General features: G+C 33.3%; 1 protein-coding gene across 3 annotated transcripts in view; it reads left to right on the top strand.

Moving 5' to 3' along the window:
* Positions 1 to 22700, top strand: part of pb (homeobox proposcipedia) — a 71179-nt gene that overhangs the window by 13615 nt on the left and 34864 nt on the right. For all 3 annotated transcript variants that reach the window (XM_070105853.1, XM_036361509.2, XM_036361508.2), the window contains exon 3: positions 16647 to 16661. In XM_070105853.1, the coding sequence (XP_069961954.1) occupies positions 16647 to 16661 (15 nt within the window). The remainder of the gene's footprint in view (positions 1 to 16646; positions 16662 to 22700) is intronic.

Here is a 22700-nt window from a genome sequence, read left to right as displayed (position 1 = left end):
GTACACATTTATAGTTTTTAATACTTTTGTTATTTTTCAACGTGATGTAAGTTTTATTCCCCATAAGTATATATTGTGAGTGCAAGTGCATAATAACAAAATTTTACATAAAATAATCATTAATTCTGTAATTAAATTTAATACTGCCAAGAGGATGAATCGAATATTTCAATTTGCATGCATTAATGACAATTTGCGTTGAAAAACGTGTGCCTACCGGAAAAAACGCATAATAATAATTTGCATTAACAAAGCGATGACAGTTAATCACATAATTTTATAAAACCCTTTAAGATGAACTTGAAGTGCTCGTAAAAAGCATGTTGCAGTACATTAAATTAATGGAGCACGTCGAATAACTTGGCTAATTACAGCGCGAAGCCGCTCGCGAGTTACCGCACTAGGCGAGCTTTTACACAAGCGCTAACCATGTGCGCTGGCAAATATTGTTTGAAAGTAACAACAATGAAAAAAAATTTTAAATGGAGTCAGCGAATTGTTAAGGTCGCGCAATTAATTGTTACGACTTCATTGTGGAGATAAGTGTCCCGCCAAAGGCTAAGCGCGCTAGACGCTGCACATCAGGTTACATTCGGCGCTAACGCTGCTTTAATTTTTCTCAGCAATATTGTCTTTTGATTCATTTTTGTAACGGCTCAATACGAACAAAAGGATATAATTGGCATGTGGTCTTAAAGGGCGCGACGCCAAGCGACCGCGTAAGTGGTGGCGGCCATGATTTTGTGGTTTTTAAGGGTTATTTGCTGTTTGTTCTTTCAGTATTCTTTTCTTCAAATAGCGCGTTTTTGAGGTTAGGAGTACTGTTTACGTTCGTATGTTTGCCTATACGGTGGCAACAGTGTATATACAGATATATGTATATATAGAAAAATCTGTTACAATTAGTTATGGTCGCTTGGCCCAGTGAGGCGGTCGCGTCGTGCTTCATTTTTTCGTTAAGTTTTTATCTACGCGGTGATTTGTCATTATTTTAAGCCAAGCTGTGCACTGCAATAATAATTTTTGTTTATCTACGAAATTATGAAAAATAATGTCGCTTTTTACCGCGGTTTTTGTAAATGCTCGTTTAGCGAGTGCACAGAATTAGGCTTTTTAAGCGGTTAAGCGAATTTTGAAAAGCGACCGCAATTGATAATGAACTCATTTAGAAAATTGGAAAAGTTTGGATTTTCCCTTTTTATATATGAATACATACAAACATATATACATAAGTACGAAAGTTCGGTACTTAAAATAAATGCTTCGGGTAAAATTCGTTTTAATATTATAGTAATCGATCATTTGTGTCTCAAATTGACCTTCACAATGCATATAAGTAGCAACCTTTCATAAGAATACGAAGTTACGATTATTCTTGCTCTCCTATCAAACCACACCGAGCTATCGATTTAATTTTATGCTCATTTCTTTTCATTTAATCAATAGTAGCCAACTCCGCAAAATGAAAAACAAAAAAAGGAAATATACACGCCAGTAAAAACTGTACTGAAAATGAAAATATTTTTCCACGATTAAATTTTAAATAGCGCTTTGAGCAAGCAGTAGCGCTTTCACGCACTTCGCTCTTAACTTTCACATTTTTGAATACTTCTTTTTGTTTTTTTAGAGCCTTCTGTGTAAGTTACACTACAAAGCGTCGGATAACAGAGGTGGAGTCACCCTTGGCAAATAGAGATCTCGCGGTTTTTGGCGTGCAGCCGCGTTTATACAATCTAACTCACTCCAATGACAATGACACAAAAACCACACTTAATCGCCGCGGATCACATTGCGTTAAGAGCGGTGACGATAAAAAATACCAAAAAAAAAATAAACAAAGTTTGGTCCTTTGTCCTGCTACTATTGACGTAGTTGTATTGCTTTCTCCACTCCCAAATGTACAGTAGCCGAGTATATTTAAATGATGGTCTTAAGCAAACCTCACCCGCTGGCGGTGCTCTAATGAAGTAGTGTGGGACTTAAACTCATACTTTGCTAGAATTAAGTGGATTTTACCACAAACATTCCGCATATTTTATTATTTGGCACTTTGTTCGTCCAGCCAAAGCGTCATTGGACACTCTCCAACCGCTTTGGTGACTTGTATTTGTACTTGCCTCGCTGGCTCTCATTGCGCGCTGTGTGAGCATCATTGTCGTTGAATTTTACGAGCGTCACCGCCTGCATTTTGTTGGTAGATTTTGCAGTAAAACGTTTAGTGTAATAACCGTAAATGAAAAAAAAAGAATCAAATCTGAAATAATTTTCAATTTGTACACGATTTACTTTTATGTTTACTGCACGCTCCATCTCTACACTGACTTTTCTGTCACTGTTTACTGCTCAATTTCGAAAGCGAGCAATGCGAGAACATCATTTCTTAAGTGATTTGTTAACATTAAGTGGTTAAGAACGAACTTCATCGGATTTGCAGTTTTAGAGAGTGACTATGCTCATGGTGGATAGGCAGTAGGTATGAGTTAAACGAGGGATATTGAATTTGGGACTCTTTATAACAAGAAATATCTTATGATTCTAGTTTTATGTATATCGTTTTTGGGTTTAATATTAGGATTATATAATACTAGTTCAAGATTATGTAATATTATATTAGGTCTATATTTAAACAATGGAATAATAATCAAATCACGTTATTTTTTTTCAAACCGCAAGAATAAAGTTAATGCATAGAAGTCGTGTTTTAGTAAGAGACTCTTGCTTTTCATACAGCAGTTGACAAGATTGAGAAGGATTCTCCATCGAAGAGAGGTATTGCTTAACTGCTTTACCACACCTTCTAAACATCCTGCTGGTATACTTTTGTCTCAGTTTATACCATTTTTTACAGGCGGGTGGGAGAAACGATCAATGGTGCGGTAAACAAACATTCTCGAAATATTATGTAAAGATTTTTGAGAAGCTTATAAATTTCACTTGTGCTTTTTCCACACTTAAATATGTAGAGCAATTACAGCAATACGATTTTCTTTGGCTCCCAACTCCAATGTTAATAAGCGAAAGAGTACACTAAACTGATTATCATATAAGAGTAGACTGCATACAAATAAAAATAAAATAAAAAGCAAGTAAGGCTGGGCTAAGTTCGGGTGTAATCGAACATTTAATACAATACAATAGTATAATATGGTTTGTTAAAATAACGGTAGTTAATATATGTAGTATTATATAATTTCACATATTTTTGGCATTAAACTAAAGTATATCCAATATTGAACGTTCAGTTAATTTTGCTGAGATATCTTATATATTGACCGATATATACGGGTATAAAGTCAAATGGAAATTAAGAAATCTGTTATTAGGTATATGGAAGATTGACACGATTTTATCTATATTTGGCATATTACAATATTATTAAGAGAAACAGATGCCCTCTGAGTTTCATTAAAATACCTCACATACAATCAATGATAAATAAGTGGTAAAGGTAACCGGATGTTTGAAAATCCCTAATTTTCGGGTTAGTAATGGCAATTTTTACTCAAGTTACAGCTTGCACGGACGGACGGACGGACGGACAGACAGTCAACCGGAATTCAAATCGTCTCGTCATCGTAATAATTTATATACATATATAACATATAACCCTATACCTAACTCGATTATTTTTAAGTGATACAAACAACCGTTAGGTGCAGAAAAATAATAAAACTCTGTAACAACATGATGCAAGAGTATAATAACAACACTTTTTTCTGCGAATTTGTCCTCGCTGTGCATTGTAAAATTTTGTAACAGAATTAATGACAAGTTTAAGTATATTATGTTATAAGAAGAGTTAGCCTAAAGTCCATTGTAATGCACAATATATACAATATCTAAAATATCAGAAACAGAATATGCTAGTCGACTTTTAAAATATTAAAAGTGGATCCAGAATTTCAAGTGGGAAGGTGCTAAGTAATTAACTGTGTTTTGAATCAGCTAGACAAAAATCATAGTTTGGAGTTTAACGACGAGAGCTAAGCTTATCAAAAAATAAAACTACCACGATTTTTTGTTACCGACGTTAGTTTAAAGAACATATTATTCGTTATATTATAAATAACCGCATACGAATATTTATAATTTGTACTTTCGTCTTTTGTGCTTTTATTAAAGATCCATCTAGAGGCACCACAACCTCATAACGTTGGTTATACGTCAGTATTAAATAATTTGTTTTCCAATACGCAGTTTTCGTGTAATTTGTGAAAACAATGACACAGACCTTTAAGTAACAGTCAATCTTAAAGCATTGAGCGATTAGTTTTACAAATGCTAATGCAAAATATGAAAATAATAAGGAAATGACATATGTACATGTATGTATGTATAGGTATGTATGTATATCCATGTGATACATAATAATTTTGACGATTTATATTATTTTAATCAAGAACATCAAGGTGATTTGCATATTCATTGCAATAAATACCAAATGCCTTACGAATTGATATGTCATCCGTTCTATGTACGACTATTCTTTTATGCTAATTTGTGGCAAAATCCGTCTAGAGCAGAAATCAACTAGCAATGCTGCTGCCTAGCAAAGCTTAAAAATTTAGAAAAGTAGATATGCTATGTCCATATTTTGTAGTTGCAATTCATCATTTGAAAATAAACCCAAGAGGACTATATCTGCTATCGCTATGTAGACATATGCTTGTATATAGTTATCTACATAATGTTGGGGGTAAACACAAAGAACTCATATTATGCAGCAGTCACCAGAGGCCAATTCAATCATGTCATATATAATGAAATTTTGAATGCAAATCAATCAGCAATGACACAACGATTTGATGTATTGTTCTGACTTTGAGAATTGCCGGTGAAAAAAATCAGCAGAGCAGGCATGTGACATTTTTAGCGATGACAAATTCATTTTTAACTCAACTGACAACGAAAGTACACAAGTCAAGTAAGGCAAAAACAACAACGGGCTATAGCAGTACGCACTTTAATATTAGGGATTAGTTTACAATTGTAAATATATAAATGACCAACTTCTTACATCCACTTTATCCAACTTGAATTGTTCGCAAACACGTTTGACTTTAACGCGCAAGCGATTTGGTAGACCCCAAAAGATAATGTCAAACAATATTCCACTTTATTTATAAACAATGTACATACACGAACACACATGCACACATATTTATATACATATTGTAAGTTTATGTTTGTTTGTGTGTGTGTTAGATGATGTTTCGCTGACAGTGCAATCGTTTAGCGAGTCGACAATCTCTTTATTATAATCTGACTTGTTGGTCACAGCCACACACACACACACACGCATTCACAAATACACATACATAAAGGTAGCGCTTATTATAATCTTAATTCGGCCTATTCCATGTTTGTTTAGCTACATACATATTTTTTTAGAATCGCTCACAGGAGTTGAAGGTATGAAATGCAAGATTCCTCATGCCGTCAAAGCTTACACGTTTCTTTACACGCTTGTGTGTGCGCCGTTGTAAGGCCAACTTGCATATGTGCAGGGAAAAAAGGTCAAGTCCAGAATGATGGATGATGCTGTTTCGACATTTGCCGTTAAGCAGACAGCAGCCCAGACAGCATCGACGAATGTGAAAGCGTTTAAGACTTTGATGATGCGGCGGCAACAGTTGCGGTGATGACGTTGGTGTATCACATTAAACGACTGATAGCAAAATGATTTGGATGAGTGACATTGCTAACAGAGATATATGTACTATATTTGTGTATACATATATACACTTACATAAGTGCATATATATTCAGACTTTGAGTGAAGTTTTCCATACCAGGAACTAAGTTTTAATTTTAGCACATAAAATATATATTTGCATATAAAGATTTATATATCACCAGCGCGTCCTGCTACATTCTTCATTATTTATTTATTTATTTTTGTGCAAGCATATATCCAGCGCAAATTTGTATTCCATTCCGCTAAGAGAAGTTCGCCGATTTGTTCACACGCAACCTCAGCGCACTCAAGTGCCGCAAGCAGCGCGCAACCGCTGGCGGAAATGTGATACCTTTGCACGAGCGGTTATAAATTTCATCAAACTTTCAACGCTCACTAATTCAAAAACTACAAACACTTAAAATCCAGCGAAAATTTATGATCTCCGAATCACGTGCGAACCACGCGCTTCACCCCAACACCTAGCTCAACCACCAGCAGTCATAGTGCTTCCGTGTGCCGCACCTTATGTAGATATGATGCATGACGCGACAAAAACCCCCTCCATACCTTCCGCTTTGGCCGTAACCTTTTGCATAGATCGGATATTCTAAAATCTGTTTTGAAATTTAAATAAAAAAGTCCTTGCTGCGGTTTCATGTTTGAATATAAAATAGCGGCGCCACACTAAGCATATTCGAATGCAAAGCTAACACACACTAGAATAAATATATTTAAAGTTTCTACAACAAACAAAGTGAATGGATTCATTCGTTGAGCACGATGACAAACGGAAAATCCGAAGCATATTCACAATCACATTGGAATCATTCGAAATGCACATAAACACTCAACATTACACACATACACACGTGTGTGTTTGGGTACCACAGGAAAGCACAAGGATTGCCATCTCACCATTGTCGCTAAGCATGTGTTTGCGGTGCTGTTGACTTTTCATGCTCTTTTAAACAGCGATAAATGTTTTCACGATTCAAAAACTTTACTTCCTCCCTTCCTTGTTTAAATAGACATATGTATGTATGCGTTAGTACGCACCACATATTTCAAATGATTTAAAAGCTGTAAAACTTAAATTATTTAGTTTGTGGTTGGAATCACACAATCACTGTTGGAGTAAAGAGGAGGATTTAGTATTCATATGCAAATATTAAATTGAGAAATTCTAGGTAATTACCTGAAAGCGTTAGCTAATATGACATCCACGACATGACATGAATTAGAATTTAACGAATATTCGATTTACTGCATTGTAATAGTTCATTTAATTATATTAATCCAGAAAAATTGCATATTTATTTTCAATATGTTACTTAAAGTAAGAAAATCAATTTTAACGTCAGATAATTTAAGTGTGAACCGCTGCCCTGAATCATTCGTTCATTATCGCGACCAAAAATAAATTTGTGGTATTTTTGATCATACCTAGTAGACGGTTTTTGAGTATTTAATGAAAAGCCTAAGAATTAAAATTTGGTATACTGAGTATTTATTTTTTTATTCATTTTATTTATTTATTATATGGTACAGTATATTATCTTGAATTTTGAGTGTGGCTAATTTGCCGTTAAATTATTTGATCGTGGGATTATATGCCAGAAAAATTGATCACTGGCCTCGTTAGGCATCAAGCGGCAGCAATAACAATTATTGATACCATTTACGCACTCGTTTATACTGTGCATACAAAGTAGTGCCAACTACCCACCTGTTTCGATAAATGAAATATTGAGTGTATAACTATAAACGTGCGTTTGTTTTTCAAAATTGAGCGTTTGTTTAAGAAAAACATGCACAAAAGTATTATTCAAAATATTGCCCATCTGACTATAACATTTTCCCATTTTTATGACGATTTGTGGATTCTACTTTCATCCCAATAGAACAGCGCCAGTAAATTTTTGATACCTTGTTCTGATATAAACCGTATTCCAGTGAGTGCGTTCTGGATCGACCGGAGGAAATGGTAGTCAGAAGTGGCAAGTTCTGGGCTATGAGATGGTCGTATTTGGGCAATCGCTCGCTTCAAGCAAGAGTATGTTCAACGTAAACTTTCAAAAAAAAATACAGAAACAACGATGACTTTATTCTGAGATTTTCTTCATATTAAAGCAATGAAAAAGAACTATCCGCAAAAACACTTTTTTCAGGCACAGAGTATGACATATTTGAGTGAAAAAAAGTATTGTTGTTTATGATTCAAATGAATGACATATACTGAAAAGGGCGCCCAAGGACAGTAGCTTTCCAATGCATGTTTGCAATATTGAAACAATGGAGTAATCAAGTTACGCTATCTCTTGGCAAACCACACGAATATAGTTATAAACCCGACACGTTATATTGATTTATATACTAAAAAATATAAAATTTAAACAATTTTAAAAAACTTACTTATTTCAATATTTATTAGGTTACACAAATGTTGAAATCTACTACTGGAATATAAGTATGACTGTGAGCTTATTGAACGACAAATATTAAAATTTGATTTCAAGAATTTTTTTTAGTGCACAAATATTAGCTTTAGTAGGATAAGTATTAACAATAAATAATTTTCTCAAAATCCATTTGTCATCACAGCTCATAATTTTTTAAAATAAATAAATATATGGTATATTTAAAAATCTTTATAAATAATATTTTTGTTCAAAATTTATATTTATAACAAGTAAGGAAGGGCTAAGTTCGGATGTAACCGAACATTTTATACTCTCGCAAAGTCAAATAGTATACTCGTTTGAGATTTCTTTGTGGATTGGCTGATATTTTCGGTAGAAGGTCAACTATAGGCACTGGGGTCCACATATTTAGTACTTAGGGGCTTAAACAGTTTTGGTTCGATTTAGACAATTTTTGACCACAAGGTGGCATACTTTAATCGCATTATTCACGCAAAGTTTTATCCCGATACAGTCATTGTTGCCTGATTTGCATAGTGGAAAGTGAAAGAATCAGATGGAATTTAAAATGGTGTTATATGGGAAGCAGGCGTAGTTGTAGTCCGTTTTCGCCCACGTTTCGCACTATGACATAGAAACATGAAAAGAACGTTATGCACCGAATTTGGTTGAAATCGGTTAAGCAGATCTCAAGATATGGGTTTTCACCTAAAAGTGGGCTGTGCCACGCCCACTGTCTAATTTTGAACGCGGTTCCTATAAAGTCATCTTATACCATCTTAGAGATAAAATTTAATGTCCCTGGCGTGTTTAGTGCTTGATTTATCGCGCTTTTAGTAGTTTTTAACAGTACCGTTATATGGGGAGTGGGCGGAGTTGCCACCCGATTTCAACTATTTTCACACCGTCAATAGAAGTGCTAAAAACATTTCCTTCCAGTGAATTTTGTTATTATAGCGTTAGCGGTTTAGGAGATATGCACATTAAACCTATTAGAGGCGGGACCACGCCCACTTTTAAAAAAAAATTTTAACTGCAGATGCCCCTCCCTAATGTGATCCTGTGTACCAAATAACAGTCTTGTATCTTATTGCGTAGCTTAGTTATGGCAAGTTGTTTGTTTTTGATTAATGGCGTTTTGTGGGCGTGGCAGTGGTCCGATTACGCCCATCTGCAATACCAACCGTCTCACGGTACCATGAAACATGTCTACCAAGTTTCATAAAGATATCTCAATTTTTACTCAAGTTAGAGCTTGCACGGACGGACGGACAGACGGACAGACGGACGGACAGACGGACGGACGGACAGACAGTCACCCGGATTTCAACTCGTCTCTTCATCCTGATCATTTATATATATATAACCCTATATCTAACTCGATTAGTTTTAGGTGATACAAACAACCGTTAGGTGAACAAAACTATTATACTCTGTAGCAACAGGTTGCGAGAGTATAAAAAGTTGTAAGCGTCTATTAGTTTTTATGAAGCCATTCCAAGCCTTCAAACATACATAACCTAGTCGGATTTTGAATATCCCGATCTGATCTGCTTAATGAGTATATGGTTTAAAATATACTTACATCTACTTCCTAATAGACAGAATGATTAATCGCTATGATCTTCTCTAGTCACTTAAGTTTTTATCGCCTCTTGTAAGAGTTTTGGTTGACTAGTCGAGAGTTCTCCCAATACTTATATATTTATCGATATTTGTAATTTGTTCCACCTGAAAATATTGCTATTATGCCATAAGATATTTGGAATGCTATAAGAAGCAATGGCTATGAAACGATAACACAAGCTAAGCTGTTGTAATACAAAAAGGATAGATGGTTCTAAATTTCACTGAATTCATCCAAAATCGATCAATCTTTAGGGAATAGAATTCAAGCTTACTTGAATTTTACGCCGAACTTTTAACAAAAACTTATTTGGAACATATTTCTGCGAACGCTGCCGCATTGAAAGAAAACTTTAAATTATCTTTTGGCACTTATACATATAAGTCTTATTAAAAACAAAAGTGCGATAAAATTTAATTTGCATCGAAAACACATTAAACGCAGCAGTTGTTGGCTGTGTAGAAAACACGGCGCTGCACCGCGGCGAGGCGGCGACATCAACAATGACAGCAAAAATAAAATTCAGCGGGGAGAAAAAATGCCATGCCATTGCTTGGCTATGGCGCTTCGCTTAGCACTCCCAACGTCGGAATCATTCTCACCGCTCGACGCCATCAGATGTTGGTCGCCCTGGCATGCCTTTAATGTGTTGACAAATTATTTTTCAATGCAAATTTGCAATACGGAAACGGGTGTGTTCGCCAACCACACTAGCCAAGTCAAGCAGCTGCACCCGCAATTGCAAAGGCGAAGGGCAGAGTGTATTTGAATGTGTTGGTAGGTGCTTAAACGTTTTGCAAAATTCAAATTTAAAAATATTAAAAACAAATCGTTGGAATATATAGCCGGCGAATGGTTATAGGATTTGCAGTTAGTTTATTTGGTTATGCCGTTGCTCAGCGTTCCCCTGCACGAATTGTTTTTTTGACTTTTATTTTTGAGATCATTTCATGGTGTGTATTAATATATTGTATATTGTGGAAATATGTATGTATTGAGGCGCATATTGCGCATAAAATATTCAATAACGCCGCCCACATGTTGAGGCAGTTATTTATTATTAAATTTTTTTTTTTTAACATAATTCATTACATTGCAACAAATATTTTAATCGTTGTTATTATGCAAGCTCTGTAACTGTAATAGCCATTGTACAATTGTAATTGTTTTTACATGCCGCGTTTTAAAACGTTTATTGAATTCAAATGCATAGGAATTACACTCTTTTAGCATTTAATTTTTTTCTATGGATTTCATGTTTTTATCAGCGTACAGTTTTGTGCATATAATTGGCATTTTGTGTAAAGAGTTATCTGCATAACGGCATTGAAAAAAATTTAGTAATTAAGAGTAAATTTTTGAATCAATACATAAGTGTGCAAAAACAAAAACTATAACTGTATTTTTATAGTAGCAGTTGTAAAAAACAGGTTTGAATTATTAAACCATGCATTCATTCTGTTTTGAATTTTTTTTTTGAAAATTTACCATAGTAAGGTATGTTTATAGCGTTAGAAGTAGAGATTTCAACGAAGAAAAACGGTCACCGATTTTTTTTTAGAAAACGAATATTTTGACTAGAGAATTATGGATTGAAATTTAGCATCTTTTTATGATATAAAGCCATAATATTTCAAATAAACAAAAAAAAAATACGTTAGTTTTTGAATACAAACATTATAGTTTGCAGAAAATTAAGAGAGAGAAAAAAATTTTTTTATTAAACAAAAATAAAAAAATAAAAACTTGATTATTTCAAATATTTACATAAATTTTAAGGTTATGTGCAAAAAGTATTTATACAAAAGTTGTAGATTCTTTTATTACCTACAACTTTGTCATTAAACTTTTTCCATAGGTCTTATAATTTTTCCGGAAATCGAGATAATCCCATTTTTACCCTTTAAAAATAAACCACATCTCCTCACTTTCACTTCCTCAGCACAGATTGCATTAAATTATTTTTCCTTTCATTTTTGTTTTATTCTCTGGCTTTCAATTCCAATGCATCCTCCTATTATTGCTTTCACCTTTATCATTTTATAAAGGCTTCAGCGCCGATCTATACTATACATACTAAATTCTTCAATTTAATTGAGAATTTCCACTCTTAATAATAATAAAATAATATCTTAGAAAGTTTATTTTAAATGTTAGTATATTTGTAATTTTAAATGAAGAAATGCTAAAACAAATTACCATAATTGCAAGCACTGCTAGAAATTTCCTCACCACTGTGTATATAAATTTTCCTACATTTATATATTTTAAGTAATGTTTGTGCTTCATAAAAGCCCGGTTACAATTTGTATCTGCGTTCATGCATGAAGTTTAGCTTTACCGCCCTGCTAGCCCTCACTTCGCTTCATAAATGACATTTTATATCGATCATCGTCGCATGTAATAGGATAAACTGTTATTTATATTTTATTATTAAAATTTTGTATATCACCACTGTTCAAAATATTTACTCTCTCCCCCGCGAATGCCATTTCACCTCTATTGCTACGCTAGTTGTCATCCGTTGGGTGTGTTAATAGCGGCATTCATGGGTGTTAGTGCAAACTCTTTTCACACTTTGCGTTCCCTCATCAACGGAACGCTTCGTTTGCGATGAATTGATATTCTGTACACATATTATGGAAATTCCTTAATTATAGTATTTATTGCATATTTTTCATAATCTAATTGCGCAAATAGAGAACAGTTTTCCGCCGTGTTTGCTATTATTATTGTTGTTATATTTATAGCCATGATCATTAACGTCATTACATAGTAATTGTTTGTAATGGGCGGACATAATAACTATATTAGTTAAAAGTGCTATTCGAAACTTCAAAACGTGTTTAAAAATGACAAGTGTTTTTAACATCTCATCATCTAGGGACTTGACAGTTGCAAGGTCGTTTAATCATCGAGTGTAATTAATATAATATATGTGCATATACAATATTTATTCATGACAACTATTTTATGTAACTACAATATATGAAGTGGTTTTATACCCTGAACAGGGCATATTAAGTTCGACACGAAGTTTCTTATAGCCAAAACATTTTTGTTTTTGTGTTTTTTAAGAAAATATAATTTTTATTTGGACTCAATATGAAAAGTTTTGAAGTAATGAATTATCAAAATTTAAGCGCTTGAAAAAATTACCTTTAAAGAATTGCGTATATGAAGCAAAGTATTTCATTATAAAAATTACTAACGAGCCTATTACGATTTTTCCCAGCTTTCCAATGAGATACAAGTCGACTTTTTTTTGGACTTTTTTTTTTGCAAACAAAAGGTACATTTTTATAAACAAATATATATTTTTTTTAATCGTAATAATTTTTATTAATTTTCCTTGTTTTTATTGATTGTCGCAGCCATCAATATCGGACCACTATTGAATATAGCTGCTATACAAACTGATCGATCAAAATCAAGTCCTTGAATGCACAACTTGTATATATTAATTCTCGAAATTTGACATAAATTGTTGCGCGCTATTTCTGAACATATTGTTCGGACCGTACTTATATAGCTGTCACACGACCTGACCGATCACAAACAAAATAAAGATCTTTATACCTATACAAGCAATTAGAAATGTACCTGTGTAGGGTGCAGTCGAAGTCTTGTTTTTTTTCTTTTACATTTTTGTGTATCCACATTTGGCACTCTTTACCTTTGCACACGTGACATCCGTCTGAAAAAATTATTGTAGGTGTGCGTTGTTTTACATGAAACACTTGGCGCCACAAAACCTTCAGCACTCTGTGACCAATTCACATTTTACTCTACGTATACGTCGATAACTTGAACCCACGACCCCGGAAAACAAGGCGTTGTGCTTCGTACAATTGTCCTACAAGTGCTGGTTCAACGAAAATACATACATACAACATACCTACTATATACAAATTTGTAATACATAATATACTCGTACGCCTCACATATATACAGACATTTGCACATATAATATTTCATGCGCATACCACTTTTTACCTTTAAATGCTTTAAGGCACTTGGCGGGCACAACAACCCATGGAAATGAATGTGCCATTTCGTTTTGTTTAGAAGAACGCACGCCATGACGGCGAGTGGGTGGAGAAACTGTCAGAATGAATGAAAAGCATGGACACACCCACTGCCAGTCAACGGCACATTCGATAAACGAAGAAGCATTGTGTGTAAGAAACGTTAAATAAGAAAAACGAAAATACGTCACCTACGCAAACATACATACATACACACAACTTACTTTTAAACATTTCTTGTTCTACGAAATAATTTTGTTAAAAGCGTTTGCTTGAATTAAATTCTTAAATATTTTTCGTAAAATGTCTTCTTCTAATATCTGTTTTCAGACAACTTTACCAATAACTGTCCAGTCACTATTTTGTTCTCCGTCATTCTGGGGGTTTAATAAATAAGCCAAAATAGTTGCTAATCATTCGGCGAATTTATTTCACTTTCTTTGCCAAATTCAAATATCAATTCCATCCTCAGAATACCCTTCGTTATTATTATTGCGTTTATAATTTTGCCAGCAGACATTATTATTTCCATTAGCATGATTTTCACTCACGCTCTGGCTTGTACGGTATGGTGGTCTTGCTTTCGTTTTTATACTATGGATGATTACTCATGATATTTCACTTCAGCGCCTCCGACAGTAAATTTGATTTCCGTTTTTGTGCAAATAATGTTGTAGTTGCCAGACTGACAGACAGCGTCATGTCGAACACACAACGACACTGTCATCGACACCTACATACCACGAGACCTAAAATTCCGTTGCTTTTTACTTGCGGTAACTTTAACTTACAAAAACAAGTAGATTTGTATACCCACTTCTCACTAAAAACTTTTCGGTAGTTTCTCCATCATATTCTCCAAAATAAGAGTAGTGCGTCGTTTTTGTTAGTGTATCTAAATTTTCATAAACTTCAAGTAAATGTTTTTTAGAAAAGAAATGACTGACCAGTATACTTGGCGAAGTTTTCGATTCACTCTGATGTATAGACATGTGTACAAATATTTACATGCATTTGTAGCGGAAAATTGTATCCGTGTCTTGGGTTAATGATTTTCCACTCAAAGGCCGGAGATCGTAAAACTTTCATTGGAACATTTGTGCACTTCTTCGATAAACTTTACTCGATAAACTTAGTTACGTATTCTACATATGTGTGGGAGGGGCGCATACTTAAAACACAAGTTAAGAAATAACCTACAAGGACGTTGTGGGAGTCGCGTGATAATTGGTTCTTTAAAGTACTTTAAATTAGAAGTAGACGTGCGTCTACTATTTTATATTGCGGAAAATTTTCTAAATATAGTTTAATATCAATTTAGCTTTAAATACTTTACCGTTTATTTCACGATGTGTTTGGTTTTTGTAAAGATACGATATGGGCTTAAGTTGGCTGAAACAACACGATTCAAAGGATTCCATATTTTATTTACATAGAAAACATATAGTTAATTCGAATAATTTCTTAATTTGGACATATCTAAAATCCAAGATATCAGCAGTTAAATACTTCACATTTTTCGGAAAGGAATTTTTTACAATAAAATAAATGACTATTAATAAATGACTAAACTTTCATAAAATAAATTACAATAAAAAAATGTAGTAAAGTCCCTTTCCGAAATATTTCTTGCTACGCCAGTGAAAGGTGTGCTGTTCTTTAAAGAATTTCCACGACTACTCGTTTACCTTGTGCTAACCGAATTTATGTTTCACCCTCAAACGGCAGCGCTTCCGCCAAGGAAACCTTTGCTGAAACGACAGGAAAAACGGAAATTCGTTTTTCTTCATACTGCCATTCTCTTCTTCTGTATGTTTATCTAACAGAAGAATATTAACGGTGCTTGCGGTTGCAACATGTACTTATTTATGTGCGTTCCTCAAGTAGAATATGCAGAATATCTGAGTTTCCGATGTTCAAAAAAAGTGCATAGCGCCACCTGCGTGATATACATATGTATGTAGCTACAAAACAACTTATATATATAAATATATATATACATATATACTTGTATGTCTACGCGTATATAATAAGAATATATAATATTTAGCGTAAAAATTTATAAGCTCGGGTCGATAGTTATGTGCATATGTATACACTTATATAACTGTTAGTAAATGTAACTGAAACAATAAAAATCTATCGTATCATTCATATTTTAATTCCTCAGTAAAAGTAATGTACTCATATTTTAATTTCATAAAAAGGTAAAAATCAGCAAAAATTTTCTAAAAATATTATTTTTTAACTTGAAACTTATCTGTTTGAATTAAATGTATCTTCTAGCTTAGCTTATCATCAGCTGTAAACAAAAATACGCAATAATTATTCTAATTCTGCATTAAATCTGTTAGGCACTCATTACCGCTCTTTGCATTATTCCCGAAGGATCAAGTTAAAGTTGGCGAAAATATATCACTTACACTTATCGATACATAAACTTTATTCAGAGGTGTCTTAAAACACCTTACACCTTTCGGTACATAAACTGACACTAAGTCTCTTAAAAAATTGTAAATTTTATGGCTACATCTTCTTGTGCTTCGGCAATGGTAATTCGAAAGCAGTACGCACTGATTACTGTGAGGTGTGAGACTCTATAAAATACAAAATTTATTGATTTCAGCAGCATTTTCGAAATGTTGTAGATAAGAAAGTCGTAGACGACGATGTCGCGGGCGCAGCTATCCCCTCCTTCGTAGAGTGTTGGCGATAATTTTAGTGCTTTTGCTTATTAATAGCTGCGAGCGAGCTAACATAAAAGTATTTAGTTTGCAGTTGCATTATTTTAAAAAATACAAAAATATATTTTTACAATTTAAATTCAAGCATAAATACATATATGTACATATATAATTTTAAATAATTTTTTTCTGCTTCTTCTTTTTCAGCCGACAATGCTATAAGTAAGTACAGTTGTTTATTTAATATAAGAAACCAATTGGCAACAACAAATGTGCACTTAACTAAGTATGTCTATATAATAAATAATTTGCATTCGTTTTGCGCGAATTGGACTGTCTCTTGCAGTTTTTACTAACTCATTTATGGTTTCAAGCAAATTTGTGTGCAATGCTAGTAGCAATAAAACACTTTACATAGCATACTCAGGGGCGGTTATAACACCCATTTAAGTTCGAGCACTCGCGCAAACCTTTCACAAATTTTTTCCACTTATATAACTGCAGACTGTAGGAAAAAAATGACTTAACTGCGGTTGTTATAATCAATTTTTTAATTTTCGTCTTGCTTTTCACATTTTCTGCGTTTTATTTATTTACTTTTTGGTCGGCACATTTTATTTTAGCCTAAGACTGTTCAAGAATGCTTCATGCTACGGTACGGTAGCGTTAAATAATTAAGCTTAGGCTTTTTGGTTCCAAAAAATCAGCATATTGTGAAAGTGTGTAAATAAATAGTCCTTTTTACCAGTATTCGAAGCTTGCCCATAACTTTCCAAGAGTGCGAAAGCAACGATCTCTTAATTTGTTTTTTACTGTGCAACGTTTGCTGCACTTCCAATTTAAATAGCCGCCGAAAGAGTGGGGTCTCGCATGTTTGGTCAATTGCGATAAAAATACGGAGAATATTACATTTTAAAGGGACGCAGTGAGACTAACATTTTTGCTGCAATAATAATTAAAGTAAGCACATCTATGCCTCTTTCTGCTATAATGTAATATTTTTTATAGCAACTCTTCTTGAAATTTCTAAATTTGTAACTATCTAAGTTAAAAATTTGGAAATTCTTGCCAAATGTTACTTAAAATTTAAGGACTTTTGTTTGTAGCACATTAAAATAATGGATTTAACATGGCTTTATTTATAGTAAATTATCAGAATGGCAAATTGTGAAAACTTAGCACTGTCGGCAAACAACGGATTTACTCAGAAATACTCACATTATATAAATCTTTACCAACTTTGCTACAAAACTCAATTTTGGAATATATTTGGTCTTAAAAATTTTGAGAGGTATGCCTAACCACGCCTTATTGTATGTTTAGTATACTTCTCTCTTAAGGGTGTCTTGTGAACTTTAAAAAACAGTTCAACTCTTTTTTATCAAAACGTAAGTACGATAATCGAAAAATGTTGAATAAAATATTTACGAAGAAATATAAAAACATACGACTATGTCAGCCATTATTCGGCCGTGTCTCGAGAAAAAGTAGGATTACGGTGCCCCTCATAACTTGGCATGAGGGTTTTGAATCATCCGAAATCAAAGTCCATTCGTCAGATAATAGTATTTCCTAGATAACGTCCGGATCCAGATTAAAACTTTTATGTTTTTTAGAACAGTTTACGAAAAAAAGCAAAAAAAATCGGCTAATTTGTTATAATAAAATAAAAATGATTAGCAAATTGAAAAATGACTCTCCTTCCTTATCTGATAAATTTATACAAGTTCGAAATTACAAAAGGCTCGTTGCAGTACTTTGGAAGCTATGAAGTGCATATTCTCATGGAAAACGTTCATAAAACAGATATAAATGTACTCTTAATAATAACCCAACGATTACCCTCCTCCCGCCCAACCAACGCGAGGGGCGCAATCCGCATACGTGCGGAATTAGCCGAGTCAGAAAAGGCAAGAGAGTTTTTTAAGTGTTGAGATCTAAAACTGCTCAGCTACAGAAACAAAAATTTCAACAGCTAAGATCTAAAGTTACAATATAATAAATTGTTACATTTTCATTTATTAAGAGAAAACAATAAAGTCTTTTTAATGTTGAAAAGTGAGTCAGATAAGTCAAATGTGCTGGAATGAGAATTAAAATCATGACATATACGGCGGAATGGCTCGTTTAGTTCAAAATTTGATCTACAGGATTTTAGCAGTAAAGGTCTAAACTGCCTCGAAAGGCGAACCGGGATATTAAATTTAATTTCCGACAGGAGAAAAGAACTGCAAACAGTTCCATTCAAAAGTTTCACTAAGAATATTATGCCAAGCATTTCCCTACGACTAGAAAGTGTAGGTAGATTAATAAGTTTTAAACGACTAGTGTATGGAGGTAGACTTACCCTAGAATCCCATCGGAAATGCGCTAAGGCGAAAAGTAAAAATTGTTTTTGAACCGACTCTAACTTGTCAGAATGGATTTGGTAGCTAGGGTTCCATACCACAGAGCCATATTCCAATATAGGTCTAACCAAAGTTGTATAAAGTGTTTTAGTAATATACGGATCTCTAAATTCTTTAGACCAACGTTTAACAAAACTGAGGACAGCTTTTGCTTTCAAGACCATGGTATCAATATGAAGACTGAAATTAAGCTTAGGGTCAATATTAACTCCCAAATCAACATAGTTAAAAACTTGCTCTGGAATATGGTGTTTTATTATATAAGAAGAGGGGTGCACAGATCTACGGGAAAAGCACATCGTCTTACATTTATTGAGATTCAATGGCAAATCATTTCTATCACACCATGCAACCAAATTGTTTAAGTCTGTTTGCAACAGACACCTTTCCTCAGTTGAAGTGTATGATTTAAAAAGCTTTACATCGTCAGCGTATAATAAAATTTTTGAGAATTCTATTACTGAAGAGATATCGTTAATAAACAACAAGAACAGAATCGGGCCAAGATGACTACCTTGCGGAACACCAGAAGAAACATTAATTGTATCTGAAGGTGTATCCTCAAATATCACTCGTTGTGTTCTATTATAAAGATAGGAAGATACCCATTGAAGGAATATTGGCTGAAAGCCCAGCAGATCAAGTTTATGTATGAGAATCGAGATATTTACTTTATCGAAAGCTTTGCTAAAGTCTGTGTATATAACATCCGTATGCTTATGCTCCCTAAAACCCAATGATACATGTTTTACAAATTCAAGTAAATTTGATATAGTCGAGTTCCCTTTACGAAATCCATGCTGAGATGAGGAAATTAACGGAGAAATCAAAAAGGTTATATGGTCAGTGATGATAGCTTCAAAAAGTTTAGGTCTAACTGATAGTTTTGCGATACCTCTATAGTTTTCAATGTTGGATCTAAATCCACTTTTATGCAAAGGGATTATAAATGACTGTTTCCATATTGAAGGAAATATACCGTGTTTAAGAGAGGAATTAAATATTCTTGTCAAAGGCAAGTAAATATATTTGGCACTATTTTTTAGAAAGCATGAGGGTATCATGTCTGGGCCATAACTAAAAGATGGTTTTAACTTATTTATATTAAAAAGGACTTCTTCTTCAGAAATAATTGGAGTGTTAATTAAACTATTCGAACACAGCACTTGCTGATAAGTAAAAGTTTTGGAAGAATTATTACAGTAGTTTGACTTGAAAAATTCTGCAAACATATTGGATATAATATCATTGTCACTTGAAATGATAGATTTGTATTTCATTGCTGACGGAAATTTGGAAATCCTGCGTTTGGAGTTGACGAAATCATAAAACGATTTTGGATTACTTACAATATTTTTTTTTTACTTTATTTAAGTTATTATTATAACATTTTTTGTTTAGGTCAAAATATTGTCGACGCAATAGAGAATATTTAGAATAGTCGACAAATGAACCGGTTTTTTTTTAATGTTTAAAGGCTCGAGTTTTTTGTTTTTCAATTTATATAACTCTTTCGAGAACCACGGACTTATACTTTTGCTTTTATTAACAATTACAATTGGAACATACTTTTCAAATAATTTCATAATTATGTTATTAAAATGAGAGACACTCAATTCAATGTCACCATTATAATTAGGCCATGTTATTGTAGAAAGTTCTGTATTTAATTTTTTTAAATTAGCTTTTGCAAAGTTAAACCGAGTACAGAAGCACGAAGTTTGATGATTATTATCCCGTACAATGCCTGAGATTTCGACAGATATTTCCAAAGCAGGATGATATGAGTCCTCTGGGAGAACAAGAGGATTACTCTGAATAACGGAACACTTTGCAGAGGTATCTACGTATACTAAATCTAAGCATTTACCAAATTTATTCGGAATCAAATTATTTTGGTTCAGACCCAACTCGGACATTTTTTCGAAAAACTCATTAAAACATGACCGATTGCAAATCGGCACGATATAGTCATCGAAAGGTTTCCACGAAGCACACGGTAAATTGAAATAACCTAATACAATTATTGAATCTGCATTATTTGCCATCGAGGTAGCACTATTTATTAAAGAAGCATGCTGCACGTATACAGATAAGTCCGAATGGGGTGGTATATAAGATAGGGTTAAATAAATAAAGCAACTATTAACGTATACTCTAATACATTTAAATTCAAATGAGTCGGTCCCTGGAACAAGAATATTTTCAGATGGGATAGAGGAATGCACGGCAAATAGAACACATCCACCGGTTCTGTTCAGTCGATCACATCTAAAAATTTTCTTAACCTCATCAATACAACTCTAAGTGACTTTTTTGTAATTTTAACACAGTATTCGTGAAATATTATGTATTCAACTTAAGACCCCAAATAAAAAAAATTAAAACCTTACTAAGTTATCTCAAGCAAGCTTGGTAAAAACAATACACTTTACAAACTCAAACCGCGCAATTACTATACATATTGTAATAGTATTTTTATTTAAAAATAAATAAAAAACCAAACTCTTGGCTATTTAAATGTTTACATAAATTTTAAGGTTATGTGCAAAAAGTGTTAACACAAAAGTTGTAGATCCTTTTATTGCCTACAACTTTGCCATTGAACTTTTTTCCATAGGACTTGTAATTTTTCCCAAAATCGAGATAAACCGATTTATACCCTTTAAAACTCAACCACAACCCGTCACTTTCACCTTACCACCACGGATCGTAGTAAATTATTTTCCTTTCATTTTTGTTATATTCTCTTGCTCTTAATACCAATGGCTTTCATCCTCCTATTATAGTTTTCACTTTAATAATTTTTCAAAGTCTTCAGCGTTGAACTATATATACGAAATTCTTCAATTTAGTTGTGAATTTCTACTCTTATAAAAATATCTTAGAAAGCTTATTTTAAATGTTAGTATATCTGTAATATTATTTTTAAAAACTTGTAATTTTAAATCCCAATAAATTGGAGGAAAACATAAAAGAATTACACTTTACAACCTCAAACTAGGCAATTACCATACACATTGTTACAGTATTTTTTTAAATAACTAAATGTGTGGTTCGTTATCTGGAGATAATTTTGAAATTAAACTACAGGTGTGACAACGATCTCTTTTAGGTGAAATTTCATATCTCACGAACTATTTGACCGATTTGAACCCTATTTTGTACTTACACATAATATATTCATAACATAAGCATAGCCCCAATAAACTGAATTGAGTGATTTTTGTTCCTCTGGTTAATTTTATATGATATATTATAGGTTGGCAATCTAATATAAGATATTTCACAAATTTAGAGGAGAAAATTTCGCTTAACAGAATGTAAGTTAATATACCGAAGTTCACCCCATTTATAATTGAATTTACTCCGAAAATGCAAACAACAAATGACTTAACTTAATGATATACTTTGATGTCCTTAACTTAATATAGCATAAATAGACCGATTGTGTACATAAAACCAAATATTGATTCCACAATTTTTTTTATAAACATATAGAGTAGAATGCAATTATATTATTGTCAAAAATCTAGTTTCTTCAGAATTATAAATAATATCTTTTCATAGAATTTTGTGCACCATTTTGCGCTTTTAGTAATGCTCTTATTTCCACCATTTGCTGTCTAAAGCCTGCCAGAAACTACAACCACGCTTTAAGTTACCTGAAAAATTGTGCATATTCATGTTTCTACGGATTATATCATAAGTCGGAGCGTATGTATATGTATTATATACTTGCCATCACCTTCATTCGGCGCTTTGTTCAAACAATACTTGTAATTCTTTTTTTGACTCTGATCGAGCAATGGAAGTGCTAGCCACACGAAAGCTTATGAACGTGTGTAAAGAT

This window comes from Bactrocera oleae, chromosome 2 (genome assembly GCF_042242935.1).
Source record: "Bactrocera oleae isolate idBacOlea1 chromosome 2, idBacOlea1, whole genome shotgun sequence".
NCBI lineage: Eukaryota > Metazoa > Arthropoda > Insecta > Diptera > Tephritidae > Bactrocera > Bactrocera oleae.
The sequence above is the reverse complement of the archived record's forward strand: the minus strand, read 5'-3'. Positions and strand labels throughout refer to the sequence as shown.